General features: G+C 33.3%; 1 protein-coding gene and 1 long non-coding RNA gene across 5 annotated transcripts in view; both read left to right on the top strand.

Annotated features, from left to right (window-relative positions):
- Positions 1 to 18,263, top strand: part of LOC124449408 (MAM and LDL-receptor class A domain-containing protein 1-like) — a 42,859-nt gene extending 24,596 nt beyond the window's left edge. For 3 of the 4 annotated variants that reach the window (XM_047000326.1, XM_047000323.1, XM_047000321.1), the window contains 5 exons: positions 13,205 to 13,313; positions 13,773 to 13,940; positions 14,405 to 14,667; positions 14,775 to 14,868; positions 17,320 to 18,263. In XM_047000326.1, the coding sequence (XP_046856282.1) occupies positions 13,205 to 13,313; positions 13,773 to 13,940; positions 14,405 to 14,667; positions 14,775 to 14,868; positions 17,320 to 17,720 (1,035 nt within the window). In that variant the 3' untranslated portion in view covers positions 17,721 to 18,263. Of the gene's footprint in view, positions 1 to 11,398; positions 11,653 to 11,932; positions 12,075 to 12,217; positions 12,386 to 12,850; positions 13,114 to 13,204; positions 13,314 to 13,772; positions 13,941 to 14,404; positions 14,668 to 14,774; positions 14,869 to 17,319 lie in introns of all 4 variants that reach the window. The other variant, XM_047000322.1, reaches the window with a different exon arrangement.
- LOC124449419 lies at positions 8,672 to 9,222 on the top strand. The gene is made up of 2 exons (XR_006949391.1): positions 8,672 to 8,797; positions 8,899 to 9,222. It is a non-coding gene; the product is annotated as an uncharacterized LOC124449419 (long non-coding RNA).
- Positions 18,264 to 18,589: the final 326 nt, after the last annotated feature.

Raw genomic sequence — 18,589 nt, forward strand, 5'->3', positions numbered from 1 at the left:
CATTTTGGCGTATATCAATACTTCTAAAAACCTTAGAGGAAAATTCATTGGTAGAATTATATGCTTCAGAAATTCAAAACCAATATTGTTTTTCTAAATGTAATTTGAATTTAAAATTGAGGAGCTACAATTTATTTTGACGTACACTGGATCCGTCACTGAGGAAAATACTTTCTCTTTGTGTAACTTTGGCATTTGAAGCTGCTCTACAGCGTGTCCCAAAAAGTACGGAACCCACGTAAATAATTATGTATTCGCTAAAGTTATGAAGCACAATAATATAACTGGCATTCAAAACTGTTCAATGAACTTCACAGTTCTGCACGTCTGGAATTTATTAAAGTTTGTACAGCATTAGCCAGTTAATGCAAAACAAGTTAAATCTTAATATTACTGTCGTCACACACTGATTCTCACCTAAAATTACTACGCTGTAGCTCTGTCAAGGCAAAGCTACATTACTTGAGTTATAGGAGCCACAAAAACATAATAATATTTTCCATAAATTGCAACAAACATGGACAAGCGTATGACTAAATCTAACCAGACGAAACAAATAGCGATAGCCGATTAATTACCGTATACAAATTTCATTTATTGCATACGTAATAATTTGTGCAGGTTCCATTTTTTCTGGAACACCTTCTTATAGGTGGAGTGCAACTATTCCACTGGAAGTGAGAGAGCAATGGATATTCGCCATATTGGATGATATTGACATTGTATATATGGAAAGCCCTCTATTAAAATCATCCAACATGGCGGCCATGATGTGGCTTGCACACCAAGAATAAATATATCATGTTTCTATTTACCACAATGTACTGAGAAGTTAAGTTTTAAGACAAATAATGCAGACGGTGAATGCCATAAAGAAAGTTATGAATCGCAGAAGATAAAGAGAAAAGATGCCAGTGAAGTGAGTGATGTCACGACGCGGGTAATGCATTTATAAAAGTAATATTTAGTCGATAGTATACGAAAACATATTATACTAAAAAATGAACTTTCTGGCTTCCGTATTACATATCTCTAGACAACAAAGTCGTCTTCAAGATGCTACAAGTTGAAGAAATGTATAGATTAAGCTTCTTCACTCTTCATATCAATCATTCGACTACCATGCCTTTTAAAATATTACTTTCATTTTATATTTCCAATTCTGTATTCCTTGCTATCCTATATATTTACTGTTTCTAAGGCAGTCGTTTGAAAAAATTATGACCCTTAGGATTAAGCATATATCCTGTTATTCAATGGCGTCAGAATTCCACATCTGGGGCAGCTGGTAAAAATTTTTATATTTCTATTTTATGCAGAAGACTACTTTGCAAAATTTTCTTCATTAAAAGCACATTCTAGGAAGGAGAGCCTCGGGCCAAGGGGCCCTGGCTTTACATAAGTTTACACTGTTTACACAATGCTTACACCAGTTTACACAGTTCACACAGTGTTTACACAAGACTTACACACTCTGTGCCATTATTAATTACGCCCCTGTTCTAATTTGTATTTACATGTTAACTGAGTGGTACGTCTATTACATTCAGTAATGCTGTAGAGGTCAACAAAAAACAGTTAACGTGCTTTTTAACATATATCAATATGGAGGTGCTTTTTGCGTTTGGATCCTGCATGCAGCATTGAATTAAGAATGTATTTACAGCAGAAATATTATAGTTAAAAAAGAATTTGCATTACCCTGGCAGAGTATTGCAAAATCTTTAAATTCAACGACTGTTTCAAGAGATTACTTTAACAGTCAAACAAGCCGTCGACGTTAAATATTCAATCGCTTTATTCATACAGTGTACCTATAATAGGCATTGTAAATAGTTATAACATTGAGGGATGTTGTAACTATGTCTACACATAGTAGTTACAACAATCAACTGAATGAAATGTTTCAATGCCCATGCAGTAAATAATTTAGATACCTAACATGGGTAGCCTTGTTGCGAAGCTAGTAAACTTACGGTATCATAAACAGAATGCATCAGGAGAGAGGAAAATGTTTCGGAATCTTCAAATCAAACTTGAGTGCTAATTGCGAGTGCTTATTTGTCCATCTCGTAAATATGATTATACGGCCAGTAATTTGGGATTATTCTAGACTATTAAATGCTGCGGCGCTATAAACTACTATAGTGACATTAAAGAGCGCGGAGGCACTTTTTATATAAATTGCAAATATCTTCATATCAACTTCTTTGAATGATCAGACATTTTCATATTACATCAAATAAGCCTTCCTGCAAATTTTGCAGTTAGCAACTGTAGACAAAATCATTGCAAAGTACGAGTTTCGACTGTAAATTTTAAAGTAACAGATCTTCTGCAAACACTGTTTCACAAAATTTATCAGTTCCTACAGTTTGTCATGATTTTGATGAATATTCTTACAGATATACATGGAAATAAATGCAAAATTATGACTGCGGTATGTGTTTGTTTGCTTGTTTGACTGCTTGTTTGTTTTAACTTACTACTAACTTGTTGTTTAGTAGTTTTCAGATACAGAGGACGAGAAGAACAAGAACAAGACATAGGTATATGTTTGGTTTTTTTTTGACATACTACTAACTTGTTGTTTAGTAGTTTTCAGATGCAGAGGACGAGAACTACGAGAACAAGACATAGGTGTATGTTTGTTTGTTTTTGACAAGCCACTAACATGTTTTTTAGACATTTCTTTCAGATGCGGTAGGCGTGAAGATCAAGAAGAGGAAGTCAGTGGCTGTAAGTGTGTTTGAATTTCTATCATTCATCAAATCTATCAATTTTTCGTTTGTGTTTCTTTTAGAACAACCGACAGCCTATCATGGTCAATTAACGTTTCTTAAATTAAGCTTAACAAATTATTTTTAGTTGTTTTAGTACTAAGTATTATCATTAGAAGAAAGTACTTTTTTAAAAGACAAAATCTATGACTTTCATTCTTCGGTGTTTGCAGATGATCAATTAAAGATTTTAATCATGAAAAGTGTGAATTCCAAAATACATCTAACACACGAACACAAAAACATTTACACATGCATAAATATTTCTAATATTCTATCTAAATTAGAGAGTTCCCTCGCTATCTAATTTAGAAAGAAGTTTTGCAAAAAGTTGATGTATTCCAAAATAGACTTCTGCCATCTTCTTCGGAGTAGCTTTTTGCAAATAAATTCCTGCAACCTACATTTCATGATAATCTTCCCAATTTTTGTTAACAAAATGGATTCCATCACATGTAATACAAAATCTGATTGCATAATGACACCAAGTGTTTTACAAAAACAAAAAAATTCTATAATAAGTGTCTCAAATCAATTAAAAAAGTTATTACTGTTTTACTCTTGCGGTAGTTTAAGTAATTCTTAATGGTATTCGGTTCTACGAGAACGGCTGTCTGACATGGTCCAAACCAAACAAGATCACATTATGCATGTCGTGTATAGAATGTTCAATCAATAAAAGTCTTCCCAACGAGGTCTTTAAGACTAATGGGGCGTTTTCATCAGTCGCCATGTTGGTAGAAAATCTCATACAATGATCGGAAAGAGTTCATGTTAATTTCATGCTCTGTTGAGCATCGGCACTATAATTTAACCTACCAACATGGTCGCCATGATGTTACATACAAACACTTTACTTAGTAATTTGGTATTTTAACGTATTAAAGACTACTTGAAATATTTGCCAAGATATATAAAAACTTGGCTGCAGAGGTGCAACTAGAATGTTAATTGGTTGGGGGGTGTATATACATATATTCAGTTGTGCCCTATTAATTTCTTTTGAAATTCGAATCACTTTCACAAGAAAATCATTTGTGAAGTGATTTATTTCCACGCTCTTTTGACGAGCAAATTGTTCATAGATGAATTACTGCTGAGTCATGGGAATTCAAAATGCGTTGATTTCAAAGAGAAGTAAGCCCCGTTTACACCATACCGAATTACTTTCGTAACAGATAAAATTTTTGTAGTAAAAGGCAGTGAAAGTGTTCAACTTCAGAAATACAAATAAATAGACTAAATCTATCAACTTAATTAAGCTTTTACTCCGAAAAGTTACTTCTTTAAAGCAATTTAGATGTCCAGATGTGCAATTCCGGTATAGTGTAAACGCAGCCTTAGTTTAATACAGTCTGTACAGGTTTTTCTGAAAAAATGGCACTATACTGAGTATATTAAAACAAGAAAACTTTAGAAATTTATGAATTGCAATAATTTCAATCCCTAATGACTATGCTACTCCCACGCGTGCATTACGTACTTCCGTCAAAGTTCTGGGAGCAGAAAAGCCTCTGTGCTTGTAAAAAAGATATCTAATAAACATCATGGTGGCCAAAATAAATAAAAATTATACATCTTCTGTTAAACACGCGTAATCATAGCTCTGGGAAGTGGAAATATTTTTTAAACCGACTTTTTGCTTGCTTCCATCATCGCAATTCATTTCATTTATACAACCGTGGACACAGTGTAGGGATTAAAACTATAAATTCTGCTCTTTGTGACACATCTTGTAGAATAATAGAAGCTTTTTCACACATTTATTGTGTTGAGCTTGACGAGCAACTAAATATTATGTATTTATTTTTGTAGAATTATAATGCATTTATGTAGAGATTGGAAATTTTGTTGTATCTAAGAAACTTTTCCTTTGAGTGTTAAGGAAAATCTGTTTCACTGAACGCGAAAACTCCGTAATGTACAGCATACGTACACCAACTTTTTCAACCATACTTTATTTATGTAAAAACGGCTTGAAGCTCTCAAGAGTTTTTACCATTGGTTTTTACATTCCTTCGTTTAAATTAATTTGGTTGCTGTGCTCACGCTAAACATTAAAATTTGTTAAACCTTGTGAAAACATTGTATTGTGGGAAGGCCGGGATGGAGAAAGAGTAACTGTGTGAAACCGTGTGCTAAAAACTAGAGACCTGGAAACTAGTTCTTGGTGGCAGGCAACGTTATAAACGAATTTTTATAGCGTATTTTATAGCGTCAGACAGACGAAGGAATTCAGAAAATATCTCAGATAGAAAATACTTAAGAAATACTATGTAATAACCTGGTGTAGATACAATAGTATAAATAGATTATAGAATAATCGTCCTCTGGTGCTTTGACTTTTATTAATTGTTTACAAGCGTTTGGCTACCAAAATATAGCCTTTTATGGGTGCTCGGTAAATGATAATTATGAATTGTGAATGAAGTGATGTATGTGATTGTCCCATGATTTTTGCAGCAAACTGGTGCTCGACAATTACCATACAAATGGCAACATGATCTTTTGATGGCAATGGTGGAGAGAGTAAGCGTCAGTCAGTAGCTGGTGGCTTATCTACAGGAACCAAACATCACATCTCAAACTTTGATTTTGCCGTTTCAGAGACAGACATTCAAGTATGTCCTATGATTTATTTATTCATGATTGGTTTAGTTTGTAGTTTTTAATCTCCAGTGCATTTTTAGGAACTTTTCGGCGAGTTTGGTAACATGAAGCGATCGTGTGTTCGTTATGATGCATCGGGGCGATCACATGGAACTGCGGAAGTTGTGTATCAGAATCGGAATGATGCTTTGAGTGCTATCAAACAGTATAATGGTGTACCTCTTGATGGTATGTTAAATTAAATGTGTAATGGTGATGGCACCAAAATTTATGGTGTCAGACAGTGTTTGTCTTTTTTTGTCATTTCAGTGGATTTAAAGATCTGTTTTTCCGAAGAAAAATGATACTTGAATATCCAGTTTCATAAAAAATATTGAGTCTATAACTCGCATTTTATTTTTTACAGAGCGATTGTATTTTTCATCGATTTCGATAGTGCTTGAAATACTAAATGTCTGTCATCTCGATATCAATAATTGAATATCCCTAAAGACTTTGATATGTTTTAAAGGAAAACCGCAGCTTAAGAGCATATCTACTAAGTTTAGCTCACCTTGCTTCTCGATTTATCACTTTGATTTACTTTCCGTGAACCTTTTCATTACAAAAATTTCGTTATTTTTGCGCCCTGATCAAGATCCGAACTCTAACATTACCAAAGGACAAATGATTTAAAAAAATTTAAATTAACACGCGAGAGACTAGAGACTGACGTGTGATGACAAATGATGACGACGAATATTTTTTTGGCTTCCATTTTTGGCTTCGGTTATCATTCCAGTTATTCAAATGTCGAGTTCACTGAGTCTTTGTCTGAGTCTTTGTTCACATGTCTTTGCTAAAGCTCCCTACATTTCGCAAGGCTTGTTAACTGTTGAATTAGAAATAATTCACATTCCAAATTTGATAAGCAATTTTGAATGGAAAAACATTTCAGGAAGTATCTGTTTGGCTAATGCAAATATGTGCTTTCGAATTGTGTTAGAAAGTCAATAGCAATGAAGTGAATGAACAACAACTTGATCTCGTTCTTCAGATTTGTTATTCTGAAGCGTATTCTTTTTCATTGTACATTGAACCAGCCATAAACGTTGATCATTTAGGATAGCTTAAACTTCTTTGCTCGCCATCGCCATCTGATCGATATATTTTGAGTGTCGAAATATCTAGCTGTAAAAAGCAATAACTTCGTTATATTGATGAAACTATGAGTAAGGTCTTGGTAATAAGTTATAGCAAATTATACAGGCTCTACGTACATATTGATACAGATTGATAAATCATTCCATAGCTTTTCGTTGGAGAAAAGAAGTCGTGTGAAGCCTAAAAGAAGGTATAGAGGATTTAGATTGTTTATTCGTTTTTTTTGGCAGACTTTTTTCAGGCAGATATTTGTCTTTAATATTCTGATTTAATAACTACGCAAAACATTTAGAATTAAAATAGCCAATTTACCCAAATTTGAGCATTACAACCTGGATGACGTGTAGCGCTTGGCAAACAGTTGGAATTTTTAACCTGGAAGTTTTGGCTCCTTTAATCCATTGAAATCATCGGGCTAGCTCGCCTCCATATAATCAGGCCCTAATTAAAAAATATTTCAGATAATCATGCTGATTAGGTTTTTTAATTAAAACAGGAACAACAAAACTCGTGATATTCAACTGGAAAATTAGTAAGGTACGTAGAGTTTGTTAAATAAGTTTTGACCGTGAAAGTTCCAATAAGAAAGTGAATAAGATGTTTATAATCAAAATAAAAATTTGACACCTCTCAACTGCACTATGACAACCGAACAGTTCACAGCGAAATATACGCATCTTTCGTTTTGATAATTTCCACCTTTATCGTTAGTATAGAAACAAAAAATTTTCTTCGCATAAACAAAACTATACTCCCTCAATGCGCAGGAACATTTTGCAGATAAAATAAGTCGCAAGTTAAATAAATATACACAAGCAACTCGTTGCCTACGTGTAATTATGTTTAATTCATTTCCGTATGCACAATGATCGGCAGTTGCAATATATGTTAGTTTTAGGTTTTGGACGACGATAAACTTGATTGTTTACTTTTGTAAAGAGTTTGAGAGAAGACTAAAGTTGCTACTGACTATTACGTTAAGATATTTAGAAGTAGAATAGAAAAAATTTTTAATCAAAATAACTTAATATCCATTGAGCAAGATCGAGTCCTTCGCTTTTTAATATAAACAATACATCAACAACAGCAAATTATTAGAAAAATTATTACAAGTACAACCTTTTCTTTATAAATACTAGTATGATCTACGACAAACAATCAGATCACTCGTATTGGCTGGGTGATTATTTTTATATATGAAGTGATATTAAAGTCGGCACTTGGCAGGCTTCCTAGACGGTTTTTGGAAATTGAAATTCGAGCCAGACAGACTTTGACACTAAAATGCTTTGAAATGATATTGTCGACTGCAATGAAAAATTGTAATACTATTTTTTAAATTTCTTCATGTCGTAGCCGATGCAAAGACAGTTCTAGTGCGCCTGATTTCTTGTATTATCCATTCAGTTTGTGGTATTATCGTGCAGTGGTGGTGCTGGTGGATCTAGCATGTTCACTTAACCCTTTCATAAAGTTTTGAACTTGATATGACTATATTAACACCAATTAAAATTCGCAATTTTATCTAAAATGGAAGCAAAGCTTAATATACACCTTTTTGCTTTTAATATCAAGACACATAGTCGTAAAATTGTAATTTAACTCAACAAATTCAAAATGTCTTTTGAAGATGAACATTCCAAGCCCACTTGGAATAATATGTAAAAGACCTGTATGTAGGAGAGTCATATTACAGAATAAAGTAAATTTTACCAAGAAAACAGCGCTTTCATGACCAATTTAAAATCTAACGACTACCTTGAAGCTGTGTAATTGATCCTTGTTTTCAATTCAGTGAGATATAAACTTTCAGCCCTGAAATCACAATGCAATACAATATCATTTCTATAATTTCCTATTCAACAAAGAGTTTGGCAGACCGGTCAAAATTGAGAACTAGCCAATCCAAAATATTTTTTGAGCTTTGAATACTGCCAACATGTCATACATTCATACAGATACTGCTGACTAGAATAAAATAACACTTGCTTTTTTAATCGCGTAGTAACGCGAATATGTACCGGCCTACCGGGTTTTTCAAGAGAATGTTTATTTCAACAACTTTTTGTTGAACCAATGTAGTGTGAATCTATGTTTGCTTTGATTTTTAAATATGGAATATAAGAATTTTATAAACTTTACTTACTTCACTTGACAGGTTTGGATCCGTTTGATGCACCGTAAATCCACCAGTGCTATTATGGTGTCAAAATGGTGGCGCTTATTTCTGTTGGTTCTTTTTGTTACAAGTTTTTCGTCTAAAAGTAAGTCATCAGTTAAGAAATATAAAATGTTATAAAAGAAATTTGATTTCTTATTTGTTGTTGTTTTATATCTTTTTCAAGCATTTTTCTCTGATTCATAGATTTTGGCATTAACATCTGTCCAACAAGAGAAATAACTCTATCCAGTGGTTACATTACATCACCTAACTATCCCAGTGATTATGATAATAACATAAATTGTGCCTTAACGCTACGAGCACCATCTGGTTTTTCCTTTCGTTTCACGTTTACCAAACTTCATCTGGAAAGAGGACTTGGAATCTGTAAGGATTGAACAATACAGAAACTTTCATATGTTTTAAAACTTGAGAGGTTATGTTGAAAATTACTTGAATTCAATAACAACCCTGGATATAACTCTACTTTTGTTTTGAAGGATAAATTCTATTTCTTTCATATATTAACTAATGTCTTCATCAAAGGTATTTTTCATTCAAAAATTTTGAAAACATTTCACTAATTATGGTAGATAAAAATGAAAGCAATTTTCTTTTACTTTATAAAGTAACATCAAACGTGATTTTTGGGCACAAAAACCAGTTATAATTTATCTATGTTTATTTAGGTCGGTGCTACCACGATTATGTAAAAATTTCAGGAATTTTTTCGAAACTTTTTTGTAACAAAAACACTCCTTTCAACTTCAACCCTGGTGGCAATGTCGTTACTGTTCAAATGTATTCGGATGTCAGTGTTACAAAAGATGGCTTTCGTCTCCAATTTATACGGTACCTTTCAGGTACTACACCCACAGTAGTTAAGACAGCATTATTTTCTTTATTAGAAAAAACACAGATTGCCTTTTATAAATATTACCGTAATATAGTAATTTTAAAGTAAATGTACAGGGAGATCAATTTTAACCTGTTTAAAATTTTGTCGTACACCTGAAGGTTTTATGCTCCGTGGTTCAGGGGGGGACAAATCACAGTTTTTACGTATAAATTTTCACATGGATTTCAACATTATACCATTTAGTAAAGAAATGTAAGTATATCTGTAGATTTTACTTCTACTTGATTTAAACTTACTATGAACCATTTGTATATACATATTTATACTAACGTATTTCAGAAACAGTGTTTCAATCGATTTATAAAAACATGGGCTTTTTGAGCATTCAACCAATTCTTTTCATGATTTTGAATTTAACATCTTACTTCTAATTAATTAATGGTAACAAAAGCTGGCTTTAATATATAAAAAGCAGAATTTCGTTCTTATATTCCTACTCGTTGACTCTCATCTTGATTTCCTGACAGACAAAGGCGATAAATAGATGCTTGAACTTTGAAGTATTTTTCTTATTCTATAACACAGCTTGCGTGTCTAATGTTTAAATTAAAGTTTGACTGTTTGTGTTCCAGTATGCGATTACCGTTTGGGAGCGACATCTTGTCCATGGCATAATGAGAAAACAAGCGATGATTTTGATTGGTCGATTGGCAGGGGCAGTACATCAAACTTTAATACTGGTCGAAGCACAGACTCAAAAGAGTCAATTTATGGTAAATTAGTCATTATTTAACACAAAAATTTGCTTGATTTAAACATCTATAGTAATTTTCGTCTATGAATAAATTAGCTTTAATTATGGGACATATATTATCTGTTACAAAAATAACTAAACTTCAAGAGAGTTAATTGAAGTCTGTGTATATAAGAACAATATAATGCTCCATTAGACCTTAGTGAGTAATTTGATCATTACTGTGTACTACCAACCAAGTCGTTTCGTTATTATCCTTAAAAACAACAAGGGCTTGACTGGGGAGCGCGTGCTCGTTTTTGCTTAGGATTATAGGGTAGGGTTTGGGTCAGCATCCTAGGTGTCCGCTAAACTGCATGCAGTAGTCCCGTAAAAAAAAAACTTACTGATTGCGTTGAGTAAGTAAATTTAAGGATGTCCAAGGGCAGACACGTTATCCGACCGTTAGATATCAACCATTACCATTTGCTTGTCTTTTCAATTTATGGTCAATGTTAATTAGTTATTAGTCATTATTTTAAGCAAAAATTCGGTTAATTTCAAATCTATATCAGTTAATTTTCGTCAGAGAATAAATTGAACATATAGGACATATATTATCTGTTTATAAAAAGAACAAAGCTCCGAGGGAATTAATTTGAAGTCTGAGTATATGGCCTAGTTTTCACTAGACACAGAAGCGCAAGCAAAAAAAACAAAGCGAAGCATATTCTCCTGTTGTTAGAGGAAAAAAAAGAAATGAGATTTTCTTTTCAATTTGCTTTTGTTCTACCTTATGCTTATATCAAGTTGCTGTGCGTATGCTTATGTTGATGCTTGTGTCAGTGGCTTCATTGCTTTTATTTGTATTTTCTTTTGTCTTTGTTTGTTCTTATGCTTATGTCGCTAGTGAAAACCAGGCTTAAGAACAATTCAAAGCTTCATTTGTTCCAAGGGAGTAATGTAACGGTAACCAATTCTGCTAACCAATTTGCTATAACCTCGAACAACAACAAAAACATGCCGATGCGTTGAGTATTTAAATTTAGGGAACTCCTAGTGCAAAGAAAGGTTATATTCAGCTATAACTTCTTGCTTGTCTTTTCTACCAGGAAAGTATTTCTTCCTTGAAACGTCTTCTCCCAGACAGCAAGGAGACAAAGCATGGTTGGTCAGCCAAAGTTTTTCTTACTCAAGAAAATGTCTCACCTTTTACTATCATATGTATGGCAACCATATTGGATCTTTGAATGTGTACCGACAAATTTACGGAAATGAATATAAAGTCTGGAGCAAAAGTGGTAATCAGGGAAATTCGTGGTCTAAAGCACAAGTTGATGTGAATGGCGTATTTTATAACTATAAAGTAGGCGATTTTATATGCGAGATAAAAATGTTTCACCGAAATATACCATAGTATACGTTGATATACATTACAGAAGTTTTTAAGTAATCAAAATACACCTTTCTTGATAAAGACACCAAACAAGGACTCAAAATCAGAGTCTTGGTCATAAAGAAACTAAACTAGAAAAAATGTATAGTCAGGAACACGCATCTCCTGGCAAAAACACAGGAGGATATACAGGGGAATAAATTCGTATTTTATTGTTATTATGATACCAGAGCTCATTCGTTTTTTATAGATTATTATTGAAGGAGTCAGAGGATCTGGTTTTAAAGGAGATATATCTGTGGATGATATTGAACTTAAAGATGGATACTGTAATGTCCAGTCGACGACTCCCTTGTACAGTCTTACAACAGTACCAACATGGCAACGAACATGTGAGTAACAAAGTTTTCTATTTTATAGTAATTAACGTTTTTTTTTGCAAAATTTCATGTTCACAGTAAATAGTTATAACTTGATAGTGTAATACAACTAGACAGTTTCTTGATTTTTTAGAATTGTTTTATTTTAATTTTAGATGCACGAGGATGCACATTTCAATACGGTATGGGGACACGTAATTGTCCATGGAGAAATGTTGCCTATGATGGTTACACTTATGATGATTTTGACTGGACTGTAGGCTCGGGTTCGACTAATCCTTACTACACAGGACCTGGGTTTGATAAATATAATTCGTCATTTGGTAAATGTGTTTTCATTTTATATATTTGTACTTTATATAGTAAAATTGTTCAAGGAAAAATTGTCATATCTACGAACATCTTACATTTTACATGTTCTTATTACCGGCAGTTCTTTACTTCTTTTTTTTATATGTTTTTGTCCATTATACCGAGTACACTTACATTGCCTTGTTAAACCCATCAACTAATTTCAACGGCATTTCTTACCTCAACTAAAACACTAAACATATTTAGCTTGATGATCTTAATATTTTGGCTTTGCAGTGAGTTCTGACGATGTTAGAGTCAAAGTTTAACAGACCGACTCTTATTGTTATTTTTTTATACTACATAAGAAGCAGTCAACCACGCCTTCATTAAACATCCTCACAAGTTTAAAAACCCTTACACTTAAAACATAATTTTAGTTGTGAAGAGTTTTTTCCTGATTTCTTGATCTTATTCTATATACTCTCTTTCTTTAGGGAAATACGCCTACATGGAGGCATCCTCACAAAGAAGAGGGGACAAGGCCTGGCTAGTCAGTGATTATTTCAAGAGTTCGACCACTTGTTTTCGATTTTCATATTATAGTTACAACACATCAGTTGGTTTGTTGAAAGTTTATCAGCAGATTCTGGGAAATACAAAAACATTGAAATGGACAGCGACCCCAAAAAGTAGAGCGTTTAAATGGTTTGACGTTAATATAACTCTGCCACGTACTGGATTTAACTCAGCGTACAGGGTGAGCTTCAAAATTATTACCATTTTTACTACTTTTTAATTGAACAATGATATTGTTTGAATTACACTAAATGACCAACATTTTATTACAGTTAATTGTTGAAGGCATCAAAGGATCAGGTTATTACGTAAACATTGCTGTTGATGATTTTACATTTACAACTGGAGCATGTGATTATGTACCATTGTACCCCACAACAGGTATGAGTATATTTCGTAATTCTAGCAATGCGCTATTAAGCTGCGTGAAAACTCTCTCGATATGTTGAATGAACATGGGCTAACGATTATTTGCCGTTTGTTTAGTGATGTTTAATGATTTGTGCAAACGCTCTGAAGATGTCGAACTTTAACCTTATTACGATAAAGCATAGTGGAATTTCATTCTATGATCATGTGACCAGCTAAAATTCAACGTCTATCTCTTCCCACCATACTTCCGACGCAATTTTTACAATAGTATAGCCTGCAGCAGTCGCTTTATCTCAACTGTGCTGAGTTTGCTGCTCAAACGCCCTAAACTAAGTTGAGACACGCTTTTCTGGCGATTGAAAAAAGAAAATGTTGAATGCCGTTGAGCAGAAAGTTTGAACCATTGAACTAAATAGATGGAAGGCTACGTCCGTCGATATTTTAGAATTGTTTTATTTTAATTTTTAGATGCGCGAGGATGCACATTTCAATACGGTATGGGGACACGTAATTGTCCATGGAGAAATGTTGCCTATGATGGTTACACTTATGATGATTTTGACTGGACTGTAGGCTCGGGCTCGACTAATCCCAACTACACAGGACCTGGGTTTGATAAATATAATTCGTCATTTGGTAAATTTGTTTTCATTTTATATATTTGTACTTTATACAGTAAAATTGTTCAAGGAAAAATCGTTATTTCTATGAACATCTTACATTTTACATGTTCTTATTACCGGCAGTTCTTTACTTTCTTTTTTTATATGTTTTCGTCCATTATACCGAGTACACTTACATTGCCTTGTTAAACCCGTCAACTAATTTCAACAAAATTTCTTACCTCAACTAAAACCCTAAACATATTTAGCTTGATGATCTTAATATTTTGGCTTTGCAGTGAGTTCTGACGATGTTAGAGACAAAGTTTAACAGACAGGCTCTTATTGTTATTTTTTTATACTACAAAACAAGCAGTCAACCACGCCTTCATTAAACATCCTCACAAGTTTAAAAACCAAACACTTAAAACATAATTTTAGTTGTGAAGAGTTTTTTCTTAATTTCTTGATCTTATTCTATATACTCTCTTTCTTTAGGGAAATACGCCTACATGGAGGCATCCTCACAAAGAAGAGGGGACAAGGCCTGGCTAGTCAGTGATTATTTCAAAAGTTCGACCACTTGTTTTCGATTTTCATATTATAATTATGACATATCAGGTGGTTTGTTGAACGTTTATCAGCAGATTTTAGGAAGTAGGAGAAAATTACAATGGTCAAAAACGGACAGAAATAGTGAGTTTAGATGGTTCGACGTCAGTATAACCCTTCCATATACAGGATTCAATTCAGATTACCGAGTAAGCTTCAAAACTATTATCATTTTTGCTAATGTTTATTAAACAATACCCCTCATTGACTCATGATATAGTTTGATTTACACCAAATGACCATCATTTTATTACAGATAATTGTTGAAGGCATCGAAGGATCGGGTTATTACGTAAACATTGCTGTTGATGAATTTACATTTACAACTGGAGCATGTACCACTTCAACAGGTAAATATATTTAGTAATTCTAGAAAATACGCTAGTAAGCTACGTGCAAACTCTGTCAACATGTTGACTGAGCATGCGGTTACGATTATATGCAGTTTGATTAGTGATGTTTGATGATTTGTGCAAACGCTCTGAAGATGTCGAACTTTAACCTTATTACGATAAAGCATAGTGGAAATTTCATTCTATGATCATGTGACCAGCTAAAAATTCAACGTCTGTCTCTTCCCACCAAGCTTCTGACGCAATTTTTACAATAGTATAGCCTGCAGCACATGCTTTATCTCAACTGTGCTGAGTTTGCTCCTCAAAAATATTAAATGCTGTTGAGTAGAAAGTTTGAACCACTGAACTAAATAGATGGAAGGCTACGTAAGTCGATATTTTGAAGCCAGTAGAGCCCAGTCTTTCCACGCATTTGTAAACACACAGCCGATAGACAGAAGCGTAATATTACTTGTATAAACTACGAAGCTTCAAAAACAAAACACAAATTCTTTTTTGTCTTAATTTGGCAAACAAAACTTTCACAAATGAGACTTAACACCAACTGTACATAACTTTTTGACAATTAAATTTTTGTAAAGGAAGCCATAGCCAACCATAACTAGAAGGCATTTTGCTTTTGTTGTTTGTTTTGGTATGTCTGTGATTGTGCCAAAAACTAAAGCGTTTTTGTTTCAAAGTAGCATAGATAAGCACATAAAATTCTAAACAAACATCAGTTTTGTAAATGTATTTTACCCAAAACAATTATTATTAATGTTTTTCCATGGACGTACAAATTTATAGAAAAACACCATTTTTAGTTCAAACTTACATGAGATTTCATTTTAAAAGATAAATTAGATAATATATAATAATACTCGTCACATCCTCCCAAACTAAGGGCTTCCGTAAATAGGTGTACGTACAAATATTTCATAGAGTAGCATGTATATTATTGAACACATCCAGTTGAATCTTTTCAAAATAAACAAGTACTTGCTGCAATGCTTCCGATTTGCATAAATTGAACGACCAACGATGTCACTGTTTTTCACAGTTTCCACACTTCGATACTTTCCATTTTAAAATAGGTATTCAATAGGAAGCATCATAATTGACTGAATAAAGATTAAGCTCCATCACCTTTAATGCCACAATACTTTTCTGCGTTTAATCTTTGAATAAAATCAGAAAAGGGCTTGGATAAAAACATGTTTCTTTAACGAAGCTCGCGTAACGTGTAGCTTCGCGCGTATGATACACGTAAATGGACCTCTAGACACGCGTGTCTGAACTTATTAGTTCAAAAACTTATTAAGCTTTTTTATTACAGGTAGCCTTCAATCTATTATAATTCAATGGTTTGAACAAGTTCAAACTTCTCTTAACAACGCTCAACACCCTTCAATGCCATGCACTCAACACTCCTCAACACCGCTCAATGCCATGCACTCAACAGTCCTCAACACTGCTCAATGCAATCAACACTCCTCAAAATGGTGTGCAAATGCTCTCAAATCTCAACATATTGAGAGCGTTTACATATTATTTCTAACATGCATTTAAACCATTGCTAAAAATACAGAAATTTATTGATTGATGTGGATAAATTCATTGACTGATGTGGTTTTGATCAATGACAGTGGCGTAGCCAGCCCACAAGTTTTGGTCTTTCAATGTAAATTTTAGATCATGAACATTATTCATTTCTTTAGAAATCTGTTGTTTTTACATTGAGTGAAAAAAGAAAAAGTAACATAGGAGGACCAAATTTTTAAGCTGGCTACGCCACTGGTCAACGACATACCTTTCTATCTTAAATAACATATCAAATAAACAGATGGAAATCCATTTGTCCTATTATATCTGCTTTTGCTTGGAGGTCTTCGCCGTTAAAAACCATAGCAGCCAGAAAGGTGCCAGGAAACAGTCTCATCCCAACATATAAAGATTAGAGCGCAACCTATCTTTTTCTAAAAAGCTATAAGCAGCATGGTTTTATAATATTTATTAAGCAAGTGACTGACCACATTAAGTCAATACATCCAACCATGTAAAAATCTAAATATATTATTGCATAAACTTCTGTATTGAGTTCACACTTCTGTATTCATACACAAATATGATAAATATTGTCAAACCAATTTGCTTTTGGCATTTTTGAAAACGGTCTGTTCGCTTTTAATCTTTATGTTGATAAATCATTGCAATAAACTGCACACTTGCTTAAATGGAATTCATAGATAACATGATAGTGACATTTTTTGACAAAGTAGCTAGAGAATAATAATCCATCCAAAATCATAAAAGATCTTGTTATTAAGTTTGCATAGATTAATAGTTTGCTTCGCTGCATGTTTTTGCTTGAATATTAAATATTTAGGACAAACCAAGCCATTACAAAAACAGATTTTTTTATATTGTTATTAGCGTCTTTACAGTTAAAATTTAAATTTCATTTAGCTTCAAACGAAAACGAATCATATTCAACAAGAAACATTGCAATTATATCGGGAGCAAGTGGTGGTCTTCTTCTTCTACTTGTTATTGGTATGGTTATCATTTATTACGTACGTCAGAAGAACAGACAAAGAAGTTCAACCAGTTCCACCACTCAGCCTGGGAGTGCTCAGAATCCGACTCATCAAACCAATCAACAGAATACTATGACAGGCATAACACCACCTAGTTACGAAAACGTTTGTAACACATCGCCATTCTACATCAACGCTACTCCTGGTTTTACCAATCATGGTGTTATTCCCCACTTGACACCAGCAGAAAATTTAGGGCAAAACGTATATACGGTACCGATGACTGCAATCATCTCTGGTAACAATTCCAATGCAAATCCAAAAACTTGAGAGATTGTGCGTAATGTTACTACTATTGAATAGTTGAAAATGTTGGCGCAAGAGGAAACGTTTACGAGTCCAATGCAACAATAGTCGGTCAAGGGCAAAAGTGACTTTGATTTTATTTTGAAATCTGATGAAAGTATAAATAGAAGACTTTTATCATTGTTTGTAGTACAAGCCTTGTGTTTGTAAAGCACTTAACTAATGCATGTTAAATAACTCAATTTTATTTATATATCAAACACTGTTATTCTGATAAAATGTCCTCTATAGAATGGAGAAAAATATCGTTTGACAGGCTCTGCACAGATAAATACAATTTTATCTATTAATTTTTGCTGAAGAAACTGCATGTGAAAGTAGGCAAAGCGTTTGTATTATCAAGTAATAATTTAATAACTAATGAATAACCACAAACCAGTTGTTGAAACTTTAAAAACCACACTTACATAAATACATGTGTGTGAAGCAATTATTCATTTTTGTTGTGATAAAATAATGTCCTCAATGCTTGTTAACTTTTAAAATAGAAACAATTTGCCTTTCCAATGTACTTTGTAATTTTAATTGGAAAAAATATTTCAGAAAGTATTTACCTAGCTAATATAAATGAGCTTTCCAATTAAGCAATAACAGTGAATGAGCAATAGTTTTGCAATTTAGATGTATTTATGTCTCGTATATTTTTCTTTATTGTACTTAGAACCAATCATAAACTCTAACCATTTAGGATGAAAATAACTTGTTAGCTCACTATCTGATAGATATTTGTCGAATGATGATCTCAAGCTGTAGAAGTCAAGAATTCTCTGTGTCGATCAGAAAATTGAGTAAGTTGTTGGTGGCAAGGTTAAGGCAGATCATAAAGACTCAAC

Source organism: Xenia sp. Carnegie-2017, unplaced genomic scaffold (assembly GCF_021976095.1).
Source record: "Xenia sp. Carnegie-2017 unplaced genomic scaffold, XeniaSp_v1 HiC_scaffold_23, whole genome shotgun sequence".
NCBI lineage: Eukaryota > Metazoa > Cnidaria > Anthozoa > Malacalcyonacea > Xeniidae > Xenia > Xenia sp. Carnegie-2017.